Genomic DNA, 20,391 nt, shown 5'->3' on the forward strand with positions numbered 1-20,391 from the left:
ACTGATGCACAGAAATTCAAACTGACTCACTGATTCACACACACAGATTCAAACTCACTGATTCTCACACTCATTCAAACTGATTCACACTCACACAGATTCAAACTCACTGATTTACACTCATTCAAACTGACTCACTGATTCACACTCACTCACTCACTCACTCAAACTGACTCACTGATTTACACAGAAATTCAAACTGATTCACTCTCACTCAAACTGACTCACTGATTCACACTCACACTGATTCAAACTGACTCACACACATTCAAATTGACTCCAACTGATTCAGACTTGCACTGATTCAAATGGACTCAAACTAGTTCAGACTCATACTAATGTAATCTGATTTGCACTGGCATTGATTCAGACTAACTCACTGATTCACACACAAACTGACTCGCACTGATTCACATTCACACTGATTCAGACTGACTCACTGATACACATTTATTCAAATTGACTCAGATTCACACTCACACTGATTCAAACTGACTCACTGCTTCTCTCACACTCACTCACACACACTGATTCCAACTGATTCAGACTCTAATTCAATCTGATTTAAATCAACTTGTGCTGATTGCATACTACGATCAGTTCCAACTGACTCACCCTGACTCTCTCTCTCACACACACACACACATTCACATTGTCTCACTCTGATTCACACTCACACCTATTTAAATTGATACACTGATTCGCAGTCAGGCCAATTCAAATGACTCATACTGATTCACACTCACTCATAGGCTGTGGTAGAGATCTGCTTCCTGTTCAATAAGTGTAACTGCTTGATTTGATTCATTATACAACATTACATTTTATGTTATACGCTCGTGTTAATATTTCAGCTGAAAATATACAAAACATTCAGCATTTTCTCAACAACTTGGGGTGGATCTCAGTGGCTCGTATTGCACTTCTATAAACCGTAATGGTTCATTTTTCTCCTAAAACCTTTGACTAGAAATAATGGAACAACAATCGGTCAACATATTACTCACACTCACTCAGAAGGAATCTCTGTGACTTACAGTGACCTCTTATTCTCACACACGGGCAGTGGCTAGTTTTCTTATTTCAGTGTAAAAGATTAAAGTGGGGTGATTATGTAAAGTCCTTGGAGACGGCCTCGATGAAGTTGGGCGCTGACATGAGGATGGCGAAGGTGCACACGATGGAGAAGAGTGAGAAGGCGACGAGACAGAGGCGATCTACTACGGCTGCTGCAAACTTCCACTCGCCTCGCACCGCCTCAGCCTCGTCCTGGGCCCGGAAACGCTGTGCCAAGTACGACACCTCAACCAGGAGCCTCTGCAGCTCTCGCTGCTCGCCTGATAGCGCCAGGGCTGGCTCGCGATGCCCACCGCTGCAGGAAACTCCACACGACACGCCTGAGTCGCTGCTATTGGGGCAGCAGGTGCTGTCTGGCGAGTGGAAGCCGAAGTAGAGGTTCGTGTGGCCGTTGGTGCCCATCTGGCTGGGCACGCTGCCCATCTGCAGGCTGCTGGTGCTGGAGTAGCTGTAGGGGGACTTGCGTTCATCACCTGGTTTCTTCATACGCAGGAACCAGGCGCACCACTGGAGCAGGATCACCCGCACCTGAGCACGGCAACAGAGGAAGAACGTGGCATCAGAATGCTATTTAAAAGCCCTCTCCACGTAGTGTTTCATATCACGATAATTTCTGTTTTATCAATCAAATGCTTAATTTCTGACAGATTTTAACCAACAAGCCACGACATACAGTATGCCTGTGACTTCCTTTGACGTAACTGTTATCACTTCTGGTATTCTGTCCACCTCAAGCATGTTTGCAGTTGCTCCCTAACGTCTCGCAGACCTCCAGTTCACTTCCCAGCAGCACAAAAACACCCGAGTTTAACCACATGCGTGTAGTCTGACCCCAAGACCTGCGATATACAGTATACATACATACATACATGTCAACCTATACGGAATGTCCGTATTTTATACGGATTTGATTCAATAAACGTAGTATACGGGCATACAAATAAAGTTATACGGATTCTTTAAAAAAACTTCAATATTTATTTAGAGCTATAATCAATTCCCACGATGATAAAAGAGCGCATAACATTTACAAACGTACTGTACAGCACACAAAGCACAGACAGCCAGTAAAGAGTCTTATGAAATCGCGCGTTATCTTGTGGTAGCGAGACTTCGTTCCACTTCTGATCATGCGCACACCGCATTGCGAGAATCCCGCCAACCGGGAAGTAACATTTTGTTTGAAAAGCGTATTTCCACCTGAGCGACTTTCACTAGCGACTGAAAAGATTCTGAATGGGCACTCCGGCAAGATCAACACAGACACTTGCTGTGACATGCAGCCTCGTGAGGTATTGGTGCAGAGCGCTAAAAAAGCTGTCATGGAGTACAATTCAGAACATTAGAGTGACACTTTGTGTTTTTGTCGAACATTGGAGCTTTGTATTCATTCTGAAGGTTTAGTGTTATTAATATTGAATAAAAAGTAACTGGGATATATCATTGTAAATTATTTTAATTTGCATCTTATAAGGATTTTATAAGGGAAATACGGATTTTGGAGGTTGGTTATACAGGTTTGATTGACCAAAGGTTGACATGTATGTACATGAAGTAAGTGAATAAAAAAAGTTCTCTTTTTACACATAGCACCTTAAGTGTGATGAACACAAAAGGTCAAACTGTAATTCTGTTAGCGCTGAGGTGAAGAATAATTACGGAATGTCCGCTGATATTTTGGAGCTGGTTATAAAATTATAAATCTAAAGCATGAGGGTCATTCTAGCGTATTGTCTTGTCATTTATTTTGTTGAATACACACACACACCATATGTATCGCCCTCAGGAAGCCCTGTACTATTTAAATATTCAGACAGGCTGGACTTTACCTTTAATACGACATGAGAGAACATCTACTGTTAGACTAATTTTTCTTCATTACGTGTCCTGAAATATAATAAGTCTTGTATATTGCGCTTGTAGCAATCACACGAGTCACAGACCAATTAACAAATCACTTAGAAATCATTCTGAGGATTTTAAACACCTGAATGAGCTTCAAGAGAAAATGGAGCTAACGCTGCATATATTAAATCATACTAATGTAGGAAAATAAATCACAGTACAATACTGGTACAGTCCATTAATACAGGTTTTCAAATATTATGGTACAGGACTGTGAAAAAGTATTTGCCCCCTCCCCCTTCCTGATTTGTTCTATTTCTGTATATTTGTCACACTTACGGTAAATGTTTCATGCCATCAAACTAATTTTAATATTAGACAAAGAAAGCCCAATTAAACACAAAATGCAGTTTCCAAATGATGAGTTCATTTACTGATGGGGAAAAAAGTTACCCAACCCTACCTGGCCCTTTGTGAAAAAGTAATTACCCCCTCAATCAATTAACCAAATTTAATTGATAACTGGGTTCAATTTCACGAGCCACACCCAGGCGTGATTACTGCCAGACCTGTTCACATAAATAGAACCAGGCTGGCAATGTGAAGTAGGTTAATGGAGCTTAAAAAGATGCCGCGAAGTAAAGAGTTACAAGAACAGATGCGCAACAAAATAGTCTGGAAAGGGTTACAAAGCTATTGCCAAGGTTCTGGGACTGCAGCGAACCACAGTGAGAGCCGTTATCTACAAATAGAAAAAAACTTGGAGCAGTGGCGAACCTTCCCAGGAGTGGCCGGCCTTCCACATTTCAACCAAGAGCGCTTCTACAAAAGAACCCTGATGAACATCTCAAGAACTGCAGGCCTCACTTGCCTCAGTTAAGGTCAGTGTTCATGATTCTACAGTAAGGAAGACACTACTGGGCAAAAATGGCGTCCATGGGAGAGTTCTAAGGCGCAAACCACTGCTGACCAAAAACACAAAAAGCATCTTGATGACCGCCAAGACTTTTGGGATAATATTCTGTGGACTGATGAGTCAAAAATAGAACTTTCTGGAAGACATGGGTCGCAGTACATCTGGCGTAAGGCAAACACAAGCATTCCAAAATAAGAACATCATACCAGCAGTCAAACACGGTGGTAGTAGTGTGATGGTCTGGGGCTGCTTTTCTGCTTCAGGACCTGGATGACTTGCCATAATTGATGGAACCATGAATTCTGCTCTCTACCAGAAAATCCTGAAGGAGAATATCCGCCCATCAGTTCGTGACCTCAAGCTCAAGTGCAGCTGGGTTACGCAGCCCGACAATGATCCGAAGCACACAAGCAAGTCCAACTCTGAATGGCTCAAACGAAATAAAATTAAGGTTTTGGAGCGGCCTAGTCACAGTCCTGACTTGAACCCAATTGAGATGCTGTGGCAAGACCTTAACCGGGTAGTTCATGCTCGAAAACCCTCCAGTGTGGCTGAACTGAAAGAATTCTGCAAAGAAGAGTGGCCAAAAAGTCCTCCATGGCGATGTAAAAGACTCACTGCAAGGTTATCGCAAACGTTTAATTTCAGTTGTTGCCGCCAAAGGTGGCCCAACCAGTTATTAGGTTGAAGGGGGCAATTACTTTTTCACATCCGTGATACAGGTTTTCATTAGCCCTTTAATAAATTGAGTGATGATTTAAAAGCTGCATTTTGTGTTTACTAACATTGTCTTTATCTTATAGTACACTTAGTTGGATGAACTAAAACATTTAAATGTGACAAATAAGCAAACATGGAAGAAATCAGCAGCGGGGGGGGGGGGGGGATACTTTTTCACAGCACTGTACTTGCTTGAAACTTTTAATTTCATTTTCAAAGATGATTCAAGAAATATTTACAGCTTTCATTTCAGTAAGTGTTTTAAAAATAATGTATAAAGTCAGAGCTGTAAGTGAGTTTGTGCTGAAAAAATCTGTTTTGTTTTGTTTTTTTGCATCATGATAAGCAGACGTTATCTGATTAGCAGTGGGAGGTTTGGGGTTTAAAGGTCATAGGCAACAGTTTTAATTTTATGCACATTTGAAATATTATATGTTAAAAAATCCTCTGTAATTTTCTTCTGGTCCCAAGAAGTATTGTTAATAAGTAATAATTAAAATAAGTTAGCGCGGATCGCGGCGAATTTCTGTTCGGCTATTTTCGTGACCGCTCGGCGCGTGACGTCATTTAAGCCAAACAAACCGCTTGAGTTGAGTCCACTTCTGTTTATTTTCATTGCCGTTCGGCTTGAGTGCAGACGAGCGTTCGGGAATTTCCAAAGAAAACCCCAGGCCTTATTGTTGTGCAGTGACCTGTAATAACGGGACCGGTTCAGGAAGAAGTTTTTACCATTTTCCGAGAGGGGAAAAGAGGCAGAGAGAGTGGATTGGCTTTTTCCGAAAGAGGAGAAGAGGCAGAGAGAGTGGATTGGCTTTTTCCGAAAGAGAAGAAGAGGTGGAGAGAGTGGATTGGCTTTTTCCGAAAGAGGAGACGAGGCAGAGACAGTGGACTGTGTGCGTGAAGCCAGAGGGTTGTTTTTTCCAGAAGAGGAGACGAGGCGGAGAGAGTGGATTGTGCATGTGAAACAAAATCAGTCAGTCAAAGAAGAAATGGAGCAGCAACGCTCAAGCAAAAAGGAGAAGATTGGAGGTAAACATTTTTACTTTTGCTTGCAATTAACAAGTCAAGAATCCTGAGGGATCCTGTACAATCATTGTGGAAATGAGACAAAGGGATATTTCCTCACTTAGAGTCGGCTATAAATAGTATAATGCAGCGGATGGCAGGCTAATGTGGCCTACCGGCACACTGTCCAGTAATCGTTCCCTATATCCACTAGGGAGGGCGGTTTAATTATTCTTCACAACGGCTCTTATTTAGTATTACGACAAAAGTAGGAATTTATCATAACTACTGGGATAAATCGTTTGGGCGCGAGTCTTGTTGAGGTCCGGGGTCATCACGATCAGAGTTGGCCGAGTTGCTGTCTGATTCTGAGGCTGCACGGTCAAACCAGTGAGCCACATTCACCGATTGCTTCGCAACGGCCATAGGTTCATACATATATGGTTTCACCTCTTGATATTCAATTTGGAGAGTTCCTACTTCAAAATCGCTATCGCTTTCAGACATTTTACACAACCTCTCACGACCAGAGTCCGTACACGCGTGCTCGGCTCGCAGGTCAACACAGAGCTGCTCCCGGTCTGTTTGGCTTAAATGACGTCACAATGACAGCCCCCTGGCGGTGAAAGTGCGCATAAGTGAGATGGAAACAAACCTTTGTAAATTGGGCAAAACAGTATATTTTAACTGTTTTATTCAATTTTGGGGTGCAAATCAGACACTAATAATAATAATAATAATAATATGTTCAATTTTTATAGCACCTTTCTAAACCCCCCCCCCCAAAAAAAAGTCCAAATAGGTCAGGATGTCATTCCAGTGGTGCAGCAGTCAGAGTCCCACCAAAAGGCGCACGAAAACAAGTCCTGGACCGCCAGCACAGCCACCGTGACGCCGCCAGCAACATCGCTCGAACACCACGCCATGGATCCACAAAGCGAGCACAGCAGCACCGCCATGCAGAGCGCTGGTGTGTCCCAAACCGCCTGCACAGCTGCCGCGACGCCACCGAGCAACATCGCTCGGAACATCACGCCAAGCGTTAAAGCGCAGAGGGCTGGACAACCACGAAGTTAAAATGAGCAACGAGCTCACTGCAGTCCACAGCTGGGAGCGCAGACATCACCCACGGCGAACCAAGGCCTGGAGGGAACTGACGCCCAAAACTGGGTCCGGAGCTACACCACAACCGCCAGACAACACACTCAAATAAACAAACAACATATAAACACAGAAAAAAAGAAAGCAAAAAAAAGGAGAGAAAATAAAATAAAAAAGCTCCGGTGAGAAGTGGCAGCCAGAATGCGCACGACATACTCTCAACCGGAAACAGAAATGGAAAAAAAAAAAAAAGATGAAGATTGAATTTGCTTTTTGGGTCGTTCTTCTGGACAATAAAGTTGATATTCTACGTTTCACCTCCGACCCTTGCCTATGACCTTTAAACCAGGGCATCGTCTTGTGCTTACCCATTTTGGCATTTTGCCTCCGTGTGGATCGTGATGGTGAAACTGCAGGACGAGGACGGTGACGACGACAGACAAGCCCACGATCATCATCGTACTCGCAAAGTACTGAGCTGCACACAGTTAGAACATAGTTATTAATAATTAAAAAAAAAGTTTATCTAATTTCTTGTTTCTGTAACTTAACCTTGAGAAAAAAAAATCACTGTATAAATTATATATTACATATGTAATAACTAGATAATAACAAATGTAATGACAACATACTGAAAATGTAAACATTATCTAATCACACATTTAAAAAAAAAAGTTGCTTTCTCAGTGATGTAAATTCATTGAAATTTGTCATTAGTGGCTGTGACTAATTGATTTAAAGTGATTAAATTAAATTGATCATTTTCTGTAATTTATTCTAATTCAGTTTAAGTGAAGTGAATTTCTTGTGAAAAGTAAAATATAAATATAATCCTGGATGTTGTATCTAGGACATTTCACTACGTCTCTTCTGTCCTGGTTCAGCTCTCCTTCATTAAAGATTTGTTTCGTGAAACTACATGCAATGTGAGGTTCAATAAATAATGAATTAAAGGTAATAAGGCGTGCCTATGAGGGGGACGGAGTCAGAGGTGGCAGGCATGATCTCCGCCACCAGCAGCATGAAGACGGTGAGGGACAACAGCACGGTGATACCTGGTGAGGAAAAACAAGAAGAGGAAATCACTTCTGAGTGTTTTTTTTCCTGCCTATAGATGATCAAAAACCCTTGGCATTGTTCCATCAGTCACTGATCATCTTCACACACCTCAGATTTGCACTAAAGCCTCGGTCACAACCGGCTGTACGTGCTCCTATGGCCGGTCTACGTGCAAAAAAACGCAAGAAACGCACGGAGGGCGCACGTGTGACGTGCTGATTTTCGAGCCTCAGACCGGCCGCAGAGGTTCTTTGTCATGTCAAACAAACTCTACAGGCGCTTATGTTTTTTTCAGGTTGCAAGACAAACTTACGGCCAACGTGCGTCTTTCTCCACAAACAAAAAAAAAAAGCAGCGATTTGGGAAACGCCAAAAATCGCACGGCCAAAAAATCATACGTCCGGTTGTGACTAGGGGTGGCACGGTTCACAAAAGTCGCGGTTCGGTACATATTGCGGTTTGAGGTCTGCGGTTCGGTACGTATTGCGTTTTTTTTTTTTTTTAATCTTAAGTACTCTGTATTTGGGCATATAGCCTACTATTTACCTTAAGTAAACATAGTTTAGGATACAGCATTTAAGAGAGGTTAAAATTATAGTTACAATGAAATAATCATGCACAAACTGAGTTTGAGTTGACATAAGCACATTTTATGAACAATCTCTGATGAAAAGCCAGGTAGTATTTTGAAACAGCAAGAGGGAAGACATGGATGATTTCAACAGCTTTTTTATTTACTACAGTATTTATACAAAGTGTCAGGAGTGTTTGCTGCCATGTTGTGGCATCTAGAGGAACCAGGTGTCTTTTGTCACATACAGAGTTTTCATAATTGGAAGAAATAAAAATGAGTTCTTAAAGCTTACTTTTGAACAGATGTGTGTGTTAAAACTTAAACTTTTATGTGGCGACCAACCAACCACCTATATACAAAGACCGAATCAAAAACTCTTCTAATCCCTGAGAGTGAGGATGTATTTTTTCACTTGAAATTAAAGTGCAGTGTTTTGAAACGTATGGCTGGATTTCTTATCTAATCTTAAAGTGCCACTGTATTCTTAGAACGATTTATAACAAAATACACACACAGCCAATATAAAATATTGCAATAAAACCAATCACTGCACTGTTTAAAACAAACCTCCCCTCCCCTCGCCGGGAAAAAAAAAAAAAAAATCTAGTTCGCCCATTATCCTGTGTCATTCTGAGATGCGCAGATAGACAGTAAAGGGAATTCCGAATTCCCTTTATTGTCTATCTGCGCATCTCAGAATGACACAGGATAATGGGCGAACTAGATTTTTTTTTTTCCGGTGCCGCGGTACGCCGGAAATCCGGCGCGGCGCCGGAACGCTATCACCCCTGTTCGCGCGAAAGAGAACCACGTGGTTTCATATGGGCATTCGGCTTTTTTTTTTTGGCGAACGTCTTAAATAGGGTACCGCGGTTTATACGCGTATTGCACCGCAACAGGCGTATCGTACGGTTCGTTTTTTTTCCCCACAACCGTGCCAAGCCTAGTTGTGACCTAGGCTTAACGGGTGTGAAACAGTGAGAGACATGGGATAGTTGTATGAATGATCATCATCATAACGACGCTCCCTTCTGCTCGATTACACTTACACTGCCTCCGTAATGCACATCACATTGTACTGTATTATATTACGTATATACGACCTTTAGAAGTTCCAAAACATCCCAGAAAAGGATTTTTCATGAGCATAATGCGAGGATTTTCTTCAGCGTTGTTGCATGCTGAGAATAAAAAGATGGAGGCAACAAAAACAAGAAAGAGAAAGGAAGCTGAGCACAGTTGTAAATCAATCTGCTTTCACATGGTGCTTCACCTCCGATATCGATTTGTACACAGTGGATCGATGTGTTCACTGCTGTTGAGGTTCAGGTCAGCTGGTGTGTGTGTGTGTGTGTGTGTGTGGATATAAAAAGTGTACACACCCCGTTAAAATGATAGGTTTTTCTGATGTTAAAAAAAAAATGAGACCATGATAAATAATTTAAAAACTTTTCCCACCTCTGTCACCTATAACCTGTACAATTCAATTGAAAAACAAACAAATCTGTTAGGGGGGAAAAACAAAAATAAAAAACATACAGTACAATAAGCTGGTTGCGTAAGTGTGCACACCCTTAAACTAATAGTTTGTTGAAGCACTTTTTGATTTAATTACAGCGTTCAGTCTTTTTGGGTCGGAGTCTATCAGCCTGCCACATCTAGACTTGGCAATATTTGCCCACTCTTCCTTGCAAAAGCGCTCCAAATCTGTCAGATTGCGAGGGCGTCTCTTGTGCACAGCCCTCTTCAGGTCACCCCACAGATTTTCAATTGGATTGAGGTCTGGGCTCTGGCTGGGCTGTTCCAAAGCTTTTTTGGGGTCATTGTCATGCTGAAAGATGAAATTCCTCTTCATCTTCAGCTTTCTAGCAGACACCTGAAGGATTTGGACCAAAATTGACTGGTATTTAGAACTGTTCATAATTCCCTCCACCTTGACTAAAGCCCCTGTTCCAGCTGAAGAAAAACCACCCCAAAACATGATGCTGCCACCACCATGCTTCACCGTGGGTATGGGGTTCTTTTGGTGATGCGCAGTGTTGTTTTTGCACCAGACATACCTTTTGGAATTGTGGCCAAAAAGTTCAACCTTGGTTTCATCAGACCATAACACATTTTCCCACATGCTTTTGGGAGAGTTGTTGATTTTTTTTTTTTTGTAAAATTTAGCCGGGCGGGCCTGGATGTTTTTCTTTGACCCTACCTCATATCCCAGACATATGGAGAATACGGGAGATTGCTGTCACATGTACACAACCAGTACTTGCCAGAAATTCCTGCAGCTCCTTCAGTGTTGCTGTCGGCCTCTTGGCAGCCTCCCTGACCAGTTTTTGTCTTGTCTTTTCATCAATTTTGGAGGGACGTCCAGTTCTCGGTAATGTCACTGCTGTCCCATATCTTCTCCACTTCTTGATGACTGTCTTCACTGTGCTCCATGTTTTATCTAATGCCGTGGAAATGTTTTTGTCCCCTTCTCCTGACTGATCCCTTTCAACAATGAGATCCCTTTGATGCTTTGTAAGCTCTCTGTGAACCCTGGCTTTTGCTGGAGGATGCAACGGAGTAAATGTCTGAACTTTATTTGGGGTTAATCAGAGTCATTTTAATTGATGGCAGGTGTGAACCCAAAAAGACTGAATGCTGTAATTAAATCAAAAGGGGCTTCAACAAAGTATTAGTTTAAGGGTGTGTACACCAGGGGCGATTTCTCAGAGACAACAAGGGAAGCCGAGCTTCCCCTAAAATTCTCTCCCCAAACTGCGGCGTCTACGACGTTGAATTCTCATTAAAACAATAACTTGCATAACATAATATATGCCCAAGATTGTATTTATGTTCATAACTATCCTGTAACTTATTTGAGTGATGTCTGACGAACTTGCAGTTCGCTACGAGAATCACCTTTAGCTGCCAGGCTGTAACCTTTCTTATTTCAATGGGCTCTATGGACTGGCAGCAGTGTTGCCAGATTGGGCGGTTTTAAGTGCATTTTGGCGGGTTTTGAACATATTTTGGGATGGAAAACATCAGCAGTATCTGGCAACACTGACTAGCAGCCGGGTATCCGTTGCAGTCTACGAGACGGCTCTGAACAGCCAATTTCGGCTAGTTGTTATTGGTTAAAATCAACAAAATCGTCACTTCCAGGGAAGCCGGGCTTCTCTGGGACCAAACGAGACAGTGGGAGGGACAAGAAGCCGGGCTGATAAAGGATTATTGGAGGTGGTGTTTGAAAGACATGAGGAGGGCGGTACTTCGGCGAGGAACACGGAAGCATGATCAGTCAGTCCCTAGCGGATGTCGAGAAAGTGTAGTCGTGTGCCAAAGTGCTGTCCGAATTTCTTTTCATATAAACGTTTCTTCTCATTGATGTCTCTGTACATTACTCTGTAAATAAATGTAAATATTACTCGTTGTGCTCTGTTAACTTTCATCCATTCTATCAGTTTGATCATTCGCGAATTCACTCGTTTATTTCATTTGTAGTTCAATCTGGTTGTAGGCTAGCTTGAGCCTTATTGGGATCTGCAGTGCTAGCTGCTAACAGAAATTGGTGAAGTCTCTGGAAAGCACAACCAGCTGGTATGACAGGGTCACAGGCCATTTTCTGGAAAAGGAGCGGAGGGCAGAATTTGTGTATAAATAGTGTTCATGTGCATGAATGTGAAGTGTGTATATTGTTCAGTAATGTTAAGAGAATGGTGGGCTGTGTGTTATAGGTTATACCTGGGTATAATATTCAAGGTTCTGTGTGTTGCATAGCCTACCTGGTTATGGATTTCCAGACTGTGCTGCAGAAGATGTTCAAGGATGTGTTGCACAGCTGGGTGTTGTGTTAAAGACTCTGTGTTGCATATCAGGATATGATGTTCAAGGCTCTTCGTTGAATAGCCAGTGATTTTTGGATGTTTGATATTTTTGATTAAGGATATGAGGCACTAGCCTGGCAAGCCAGACTATAACATGAAATGTACAAGCAAAAATACTTTCTGCCACTAGGTAGGGTTGTCTAGTTCACTATGCTAATGGGGCACACCTTTCTATGCTTTTCTATGCTTCCAGCCTACAGGTTTTACGATGAATGCGTAAAATGGGCTTCCCCTGTTTTAAAAACCAGCAGCCGCCACTGGTGTACACTTATGCAACCAGCTTATTGTACGTTTTTTTTTATTTTTATGTTTTCCCCCCGAACAGATTTGTTTTTCAATTGAATTGTACAGGTTATAGGTCACATTAAAGGTGGGAAAAGTTTTGAAATTATTTATCGTGGTCTCATTTTTACATCAGAAAAAAACGATCATTTTAATGGGGTGTGTACACTTTTTTTTTTAATATCCACTGTGTGTGTGTGCTACCTAACGAGATCTTCTCTCCAGAGTCAGCAGGTAGTAGGAAGACGAGCAGCGCGAGGCCTGAGATGAGGACGCAGGGAATGAGCAGGTTGAGTCCATAGTACAGCGTCCGCCTCCTGATGATCACTGTGTAGGTCACATCCGGGTACGGCTCCTTACAACACTCATAATACAGCTCATTCCTCTTCCCTGGGACCTCTACACACACACACACACACACACACACACATACAATATTATCTTTTATAGCAGTTGTATAACACTCCATTATATTTAGCCACAATTGAAAGAGGGGGCTAGAAGATTTATAGCCACATCTCTCTCTCACACACACAATCATAATCCAGAGGTTTAACTGATCACAGGTTTAAAATCACAATACTCATTTCAGCTGTATTAAATAACCTGACTGTCCTCATAACTCTTTACTGTTCTTTTCCAATAATTATTTTAACTCCACAGTCTGGAACGTTGATGGAAAAAAAAAAATCCTTTTTTACTGTTCGACTTTGGTCTCGCACACTTCATAAATGAACCTTCTTCAAGAATTTAGGCTACTGAACTGGGAGTTTGTTGGAAATCAGTATTTTGTCAGAATCAGCAAAAACCCGAAAGGGAATAAGAGCTAATAAATTCAGCGCATATGGTGTGTACTGCTGCTTTGAGTTTAACGGTATAATCTAACGTCAGGTGGGATGTTTTATAAACAATCAAACGTCGCCACAGATGTGGAATGAGTTTGTGGAAATTTGAGAGACGCATCTGCTGACTGCAGCAAATCCATCATTTAGTTTGAGAGATTTGGTTTGTGTGAGCGGGGCAGAACACTGTAGTTATCATCACCGGTCTCCGTCTCACTGAGCCGCTCTTTAACTATAAAGAGAGCGCGGCAGTCATCACAACTGGGACCCCTTTTGTTGGCCTTTATTGTCCTACATGTCACATTTCATTACTCACTGCTTCGTATTCCTGAATGATCACCATCTTATTAAACACTGCCATGCTCTTGTTTACGCAGTGCTAAAAATTAAAAGCAAAATTTAACAATCACCTCGAGTTCTAACTTAAAATACAAAGAAAAGAAAAACTCCTTGGCATTTTTGCAGCCTGTGATCACCTGCCTGACATACACTGTAACAGAACATGATCTATAAATCAGTGCAAAGGCGATTTATTATAAACACAACGTATTTAAAACTTTTTACTATACATGGAACATAGTGTGTCATTCAGCGAATTCACCATATTCATGTGCAGCCATTTTATCTTTCATTGCTGTGGTTCGCTACTAAAATACCGTTACAGTAAGAGCCCACATGAACAAGCACATGAAATACAAGCTGTTTTGTATCTGAGAATAATCCACTTCGCTTTCACACCAGGCTGTTTCACTCCACTTCATCACGAATTGTTTTTTGTGCAACAAAACATCACACTATTAATCACAGGCGTATTAGATGCTGGCCGTGCTGTGAAAATTGTGCATGCAGACGCTCATCTGAGTTTCCAAATCTGTCATTGCTTAACTCTTGAATATTTTCTATCATGGATACTATCATTAAAAATCTTATAATCTCTGCTTTCCAGAGAAATTGATCTCGTTAAGATCTGTTCAGTACTTTGGGAGTAACGGCAGGTTGAAGTTGGTACAACAGAGTTCACTCTCCGCTCGCGGGATGTCGGGAAACTGCCGGTGCTTTTTGAGTGACGGGAAAGCGGTCAGGCTTTCTCTCTCTCTCCTGATCGCTTTCCGACTGGATTCCTCATAAATATCAATCAGATTACTTTTATAGGGATGCTCTCTCACTCTCACTGTTTCTGATGAAAGATTCAGCAAAATTTTCCCTCAGCTAGTTTTGATGTCATAATTCACGGGAGACTCTGAAGTGAGTTTTCAGAGCTCATCTCATTATCTCTAGCCGCTTTATCCTTCTACAGGGTCGCAGGCAAGCTGGAGCCTATCCCAGCTGACTACGGGCGAAAGGCGGGGTACACCCTGGACAAGTCGCCAGGTCATCACAGGGCTGACACATAGACACAGACAACCATTCACACTCACATTCACACCTACGGTCAATTTAGAGTCACCAGTTAACCTAACCTGCATGTCTTTGGACTGTGGGGGAAACCGGAGCACCCGGAGGAAACCCACGCGGACACGGGGAGAACATGCAAACTCCACACAGAAAGGCCCTCGCCGGCCCCGGGGCTCGAACCCAGGACCTTCTTGCTGTGAGGCGACAGCGCTAACCACTACACCACCGTGCCGCCCAGTTTTCAGAGCTTTACCTACTTATTTTTACAAATCAAACTGATTCATGTAAATAAATAACTATTTTAGAATATAACTGTAGTTGTTTTGATGAAAAACATTGAGATCTTAGTGGTTAGAATGATATTTAAAAAAAAAAAACAGAAGAAGTCAGAAACACAAGTGTCAATTTCAGTTCAACTAGACTGCATTTCCGCAGAGAAAATGCAAAGTGTGCTTGCTGAGCTGCAGCAGAACAGCTATCATGCTAGCATGCTAAAAGCTAGCATGCCAACATGCTAATGCCAAGATGCTAACAACTAGCATGCTAACAGTTAGCATACTAACATGCTAAAAGCTAGCATGTTAACATGTTAATGCTAACATGCTCACAGCTAGCATTCTAACATGCTTATGATTAACATGCTATTTGTTAGAATTCTAACACTTTAAGGCTAATATGCTGACAGCTATCATGCTAATGGCTAGTATGTTAATTTTTAGCATGCTAACATGCTGAGGGTGACATGCTAAAAGCTAACATGCTCAGGCAAACTCGCTAACAGCAAACATGCAAACTCTGCATGCTACCATGCTAATCCTAACATGTTAACAGCTTTCATGATAACATGCTAATGGTGAACATGCTAACAACTCGCAAGCTAACAACAGGCATGTAACACGTGAATGCTTATATGCTAATTGCTATCGTGTGTAAGTATTCCTAATAAAGTGGCCATTGAGTTGAAGTTGATTTGCTGTCAAAGTCTCAAACGAGCAGATCCTTGCCAAATGCATCATCACCTATGGGGGAAGGGAGGAATGACTCAGTCAAGCTTCCATTGATTAGCGGCAAAATGGAGAAAAAATGGACGGATGAAAGGCAAGACAAAGACGAGTGCGGGTCAGAACCGATATCAAGTGTGTGATGGTGATTTGGCCTGAGGTGCTACAGTATATGAAGTTTGGTGGATGTGTGGTGAAGTGTTACTGAGCAAAACTCCATTCATTTGAATGGGGCCAAAAATCAATGGAAGCCTATGGAAGTAAAAAGAGATGCGTGAAAACCAAGGAAAAGACGAGTGCAGGTCTCAGATGAGGGGATGGATCTGTGCAGGGACTTGGCCTGAGGCATCAAGTGAAGTTTCTTGAAGTTTGGTCACTTGGTTAAAAAAAAACTGATGGAGAGTGAAAGTTTTTCTCCTGAAACACCATTCATTTTCAATGGGGCCAAAAATCAATGCAAGCCTATAGAGGAAAAAGGGATGAGCAAAAAAAAAGGAAAAATATGAGTGCGGGTCAGAACCGATTGCATGTATGTGTCGGGGGAGTTGGCCTGAAGTATCACATGAGGTTTGGTGCATCTGCGATGGAGCGTGTCCGAGTAGGACAATTCGATTCATCACTCCAAAGTTCTACCCATTCATTTCAGTGGCACGGAATTTTGCTGAAAAATGGGAATACTGAATGAACGACAAGGGGTAGTGCAACCATTTTAACAAGCACACCATTCCGGATCGGGCCCTACGTTTCAGCGTTGGAACGGTGTGTCTATCTCGAAAGCCCTAGGAGGAGTAGTGAAGAACAATAGTGTGCTTTTGCAAGCACACTAATTAATTGGAATTGTTTACTGGATGCAGCTCACGGTTTTTTGAGGTTCGCCTTGAAAGCTGTGAATATTATTTATATTCTTTCATAAAAACACTAGTCGGCCCTACTTTTGAGAAATACAAAGGCCGACAGAGCACAAAGAGGGTATTAGAAATATTCTTTTATTACTTTATTATTGAGTGTACTGATTTAATGTTTTTACCCAATTAGCATAATTAATGCAAATTAAATATTAATTTGCATTTTTTTTTTTACAAATTTTTTTAAACTTTGTATTCAGTATACAACCATTTATGTGCCTGTCAATTTCCATGCAAATATCTTGAAAAATATAAAAAAGTTATGAAGAAAAAAACATTTGCTCTCATTGGTTAATGAGGCCCGTTTTGGAGCACGTGATTCTCATACAGAATATTATGGCAGTTTTGTAAAAATTAAGCCATTTTTTCAATCTTTGATTTGTAAACCTCGTCTCGTCTCGTCTTCTTCCGCTTATCCAGGACCGGGTCGCGGAGGCAGCAGTCTAAGCATGGAAGCCCAAACTTCCCTTTCCCCAGACACCTCGGCCAGCTCCTCGGGAAGAACACCGAGGCGTTCCCAGGCCAGCCGAGAGACATAGTCCCTCCAGCGTGTCCTGGGTCTTCCCCGGGGCCTCCTCCCGGGGGGACATGCCTGGAACACCTCCCCAGGGAGGCGTCCAGGAGGCATCCGAAAAAGATGCCCGAGCCACCTCAGCTGGTTCCTCTCGATGTGGAGGAGCAGCGGCTCTACTCCGAGCTCCTCCCGAGTGACTGTGCTTCTCACCCTATCTCTAAGGGAGCGCCCAGCCACCCTGTGAAGGAAACTCATTTCAGCCGCTTGTATCCGCGATCTTGTTCTTTCTGTCATTACCCAAAGCTCATGACCATAGGTGAGAGTCGGAACGTAGATCGACCGGTAAATTGAGAGCTTCGCCTTTTGGCTCAGCTCCTTCTTCACCACGACGGACCGGTAAAGCGACCGCATCACTGCGGAGGCTGCACCGATCCGCCTGTCGATCTCACGCTCCATCCTTCCCTCACTCGTGAACAAGATCCCGAGATACTTAAACTCCTCCACTTGAGGCAGGACTTCTCCACCAACCTGGAGAGGGCAAGCCACCTCTCCCAAGCCAGATTTGTAAACCTCAATAACGGATAAACAGATTTTAATTCTGTAAAAAGTATGCTGCTCTGGATTCAATTCTGAATTCAATGAGCAGTTTTAAGCAATTGGTATTGAATTTAAATTTTCACCTGATATGCCTATTTATAGTTATGTTTATTGTTATATACAGTTGTGGTCAGAAGTTTACATACAGTGACCTGAATGCCATCTTGGATATGAATGTCATGGCAATATTTGGGCTTTCAGTCATTTCTTTGAACTGTTCTTTTTCTGTGGCAGAATGATTGTACAGCAAACAGCTTTAATTTAAAAACAACGCTAGAATTTGTTGCACAAGTTTTAATTTTCTTTGGGTTTTCTGAAATTAACACAGGGTCAAAATTATACATACGCTCACAAAGATTATTAATTCAGAGGTGCTGAAACTTCCAAAATGTCTCTCATCTTGCCAAGGCCGAGGTCTCTTAACTTCCTGTTAGTGATCATGATTGACTACAGCTGGTAGCTTCTCTGTGCCTTCATAAAAAGGTTTTTTTACAGCACTCATTGGACTGACCAACACACAGTAAAATGGGAAAGTCCAAGGAGCTCAGTGCAGATCTGAGAAAGAGGATCGCAGATATACACAACTCCGGAATGTCTCTTGAAGCCATTTCTAAACAACTGCAAATTCCAAGATCAGTTCAAACAATTGTATGCAAGTTATTGTGAGGTCCCGTCACTTTGCCAAGCCACTTTGCTTCAAGAAAACCCAAACTGTCACCCTCAGCTGAAAGGAAATTGGTTTGGATGGTCAGGAACAACCTGGGAACCACCATGGCACAGCCCTGCCATGAACTGGAAGCTGATGGATCGCTGTCTACAGTTCAGATCACCATGGACTAAGAGGCTGCTATCCAAGAAATAACCCCCTGCTCCAAAATTGACACCTTCAAGCTTAAAGTTTGAAGCTGACCACACGGACAAAGAAAAAGCCTTCTGGAGGAAAGCTGCATGGTCAGATGAGACAAAGATTGAGTTGTTTGGCCACAATGACCACCATGTACAGAGGGACACTGTACTAGCTGGTGGTGGTGGTAGGATCATCATGCTCTGGGGCTGTTTTGCTGCCAGTGGAACTGGTTCATTGCACAAAGTGGATGGAATAATGAAGAAGGAGGACTACCTCAGAATTCTTCAACATAAAGCATCAGAAACTTGAGCACGACTTGGGAGTTACAACAGGACAGAGGACAAATGGCAAGCTGATTGGACTAACTGTGCTGGCAACAAGCTGAAAGAAATATGCACTAATGTGAAACAAGTGACTATTCAATCTTTTTCATGTAGACATGACCAAGTTGTCTACACAAGGGGTAGAATTGGACACTCTAGACTAACACATGGTTTTCTGTTAACTGGAGGTGAACCTCCACTTTGCGATCTTTGTGGTGATCTCTTATCAATTAAGCACATTTTGTCTTGCCCTGCTTTTAGAATACAAAGGCAGAAGTTTTTTAAAGAAAGCACAATGCTAGATATTTTTAATAAGGTTTCACCGTTAAAGGTTTTAAACTTTTTGAAGTGCATTGATGTGTACAAACGTATTTGATGTATTTATTTATTTATTTATTTATTTTATTATTGGTTTTAATTTTATGTGATATTTATTACCTGTATTGGCCATGAAATAGCCATAGATGCTTAAATGGCAATAAAGGTAAACAAACAAAACAAACAACAGGACAGAGAACCCAAACACACATCAGAGCTGGTTGTGGAGGAGAAAGCAGGCCAACATTAAGCTTAAAACAAGTCCTGACTTCAACCCTATTGAAACTATATGGAGCCTGCTTATAAGTCGAGTCCATGCCAAGAAAAAAAAAAATGTAATTGAACTCTACCAATTCTACCATGAAGAGTCGTGAAATATCCAACCAGAATTCTGCCAGAAGCTTGTTCATGGTAAACAAAAATGTTTGGTCAAGGTGAATCTTTACCCAAATATTAGGTGTGCTGTATGTATATTTTTGACCCTGTGCTGATTTCAGAAAACCCAAAGAAAATTAAAACTTGTGCACCAAATTCTAGTGTTGTTTTTAAATTAAAGCTGTTTGCTGTACAATCATTCTGCCACAGAAAAAGAACAGTTCAAAGAAATTACTGAAAGTCCAAATATTGCCATGACATTCATATCCAAGATGGCATTCAGGTCACTGTATGTAAACTTCTGACCACAACTGTACCAGCTATAAACAGTTGTTCCTCACCTGCCTCACTCTCACTGTTCCCTCACTCGCTTTCTTTCTGTTTTGAGGTTAAGACAAAAAAAAAAAAAAAAAACGTTTCAGGAAACTTACAGCTATAATGCACTTCAACATATCAATGACTTCCTGCCTGCTGATGGTGAAATACGTTACCTACAGACCACTAAGTGTCCGCATACAGCTTAGGGTCAAGTTTACACCCTGTTTTACATCCAAACTCACACTTAGCTCATGCATCTGACTCCTGAGGTTCTCACAAGACACACACGGTGCATTTTCTTCTCAGTGCAGGTTTGAAACTTTTGAACTGATTGCACCTCAAGTTTCAGACTAATTATTGTACTTGAGTCGAGTGTGTGTTTGTGAAAGACAGATAAAGAAAAGAAAAGGAAAGCATGATACTGATCTGCATATACAGTCATGTTGACGCGCTCTAATTACACCCTTATGTAAAATTCATCTGTTTCCGTGTGCTTCACTTCCGAAAT

The 20,391-nt window shown here is 41.9% G+C and overlaps 1 protein-coding gene across 2 annotated transcripts in view; it reads right to left on the bottom strand.

The window, feature by feature from the left end:
- Positions 1 to 1,110: 1,110 nt before the first annotated feature.
- Positions 1,111 to 20,391, bottom strand: part of chrna8 (cholinergic receptor, nicotinic, alpha 8) — a 226,142-nt gene continuing 206,861 nt past the window's right edge. For both annotated transcript variants that reach the window (XM_060916665.1, XM_060916666.1), the window contains exons 7-10: positions 12,653 to 12,847; positions 7,633 to 7,719; positions 7,033 to 7,142; positions 1,111 to 1,605 (exon numbers count right to left, since the gene is read on the bottom strand). In XM_060916665.1, the coding sequence (XP_060772648.1) occupies positions 1,111 to 1,605; positions 7,033 to 7,142; positions 7,633 to 7,719; positions 12,653 to 12,847 (887 nt within the window). The remainder of the gene's footprint in view (positions 1,606 to 7,032; positions 7,143 to 7,632; positions 7,720 to 12,652; positions 12,848 to 20,391) is intronic.

This window comes from Neoarius graeffei, chromosome 3 (assembly GCF_027579695.1).
Source record: "Neoarius graeffei isolate fNeoGra1 chromosome 3, fNeoGra1.pri, whole genome shotgun sequence".
NCBI lineage: Eukaryota > Metazoa > Chordata > Actinopteri > Siluriformes > Ariidae > Neoarius > Neoarius graeffei.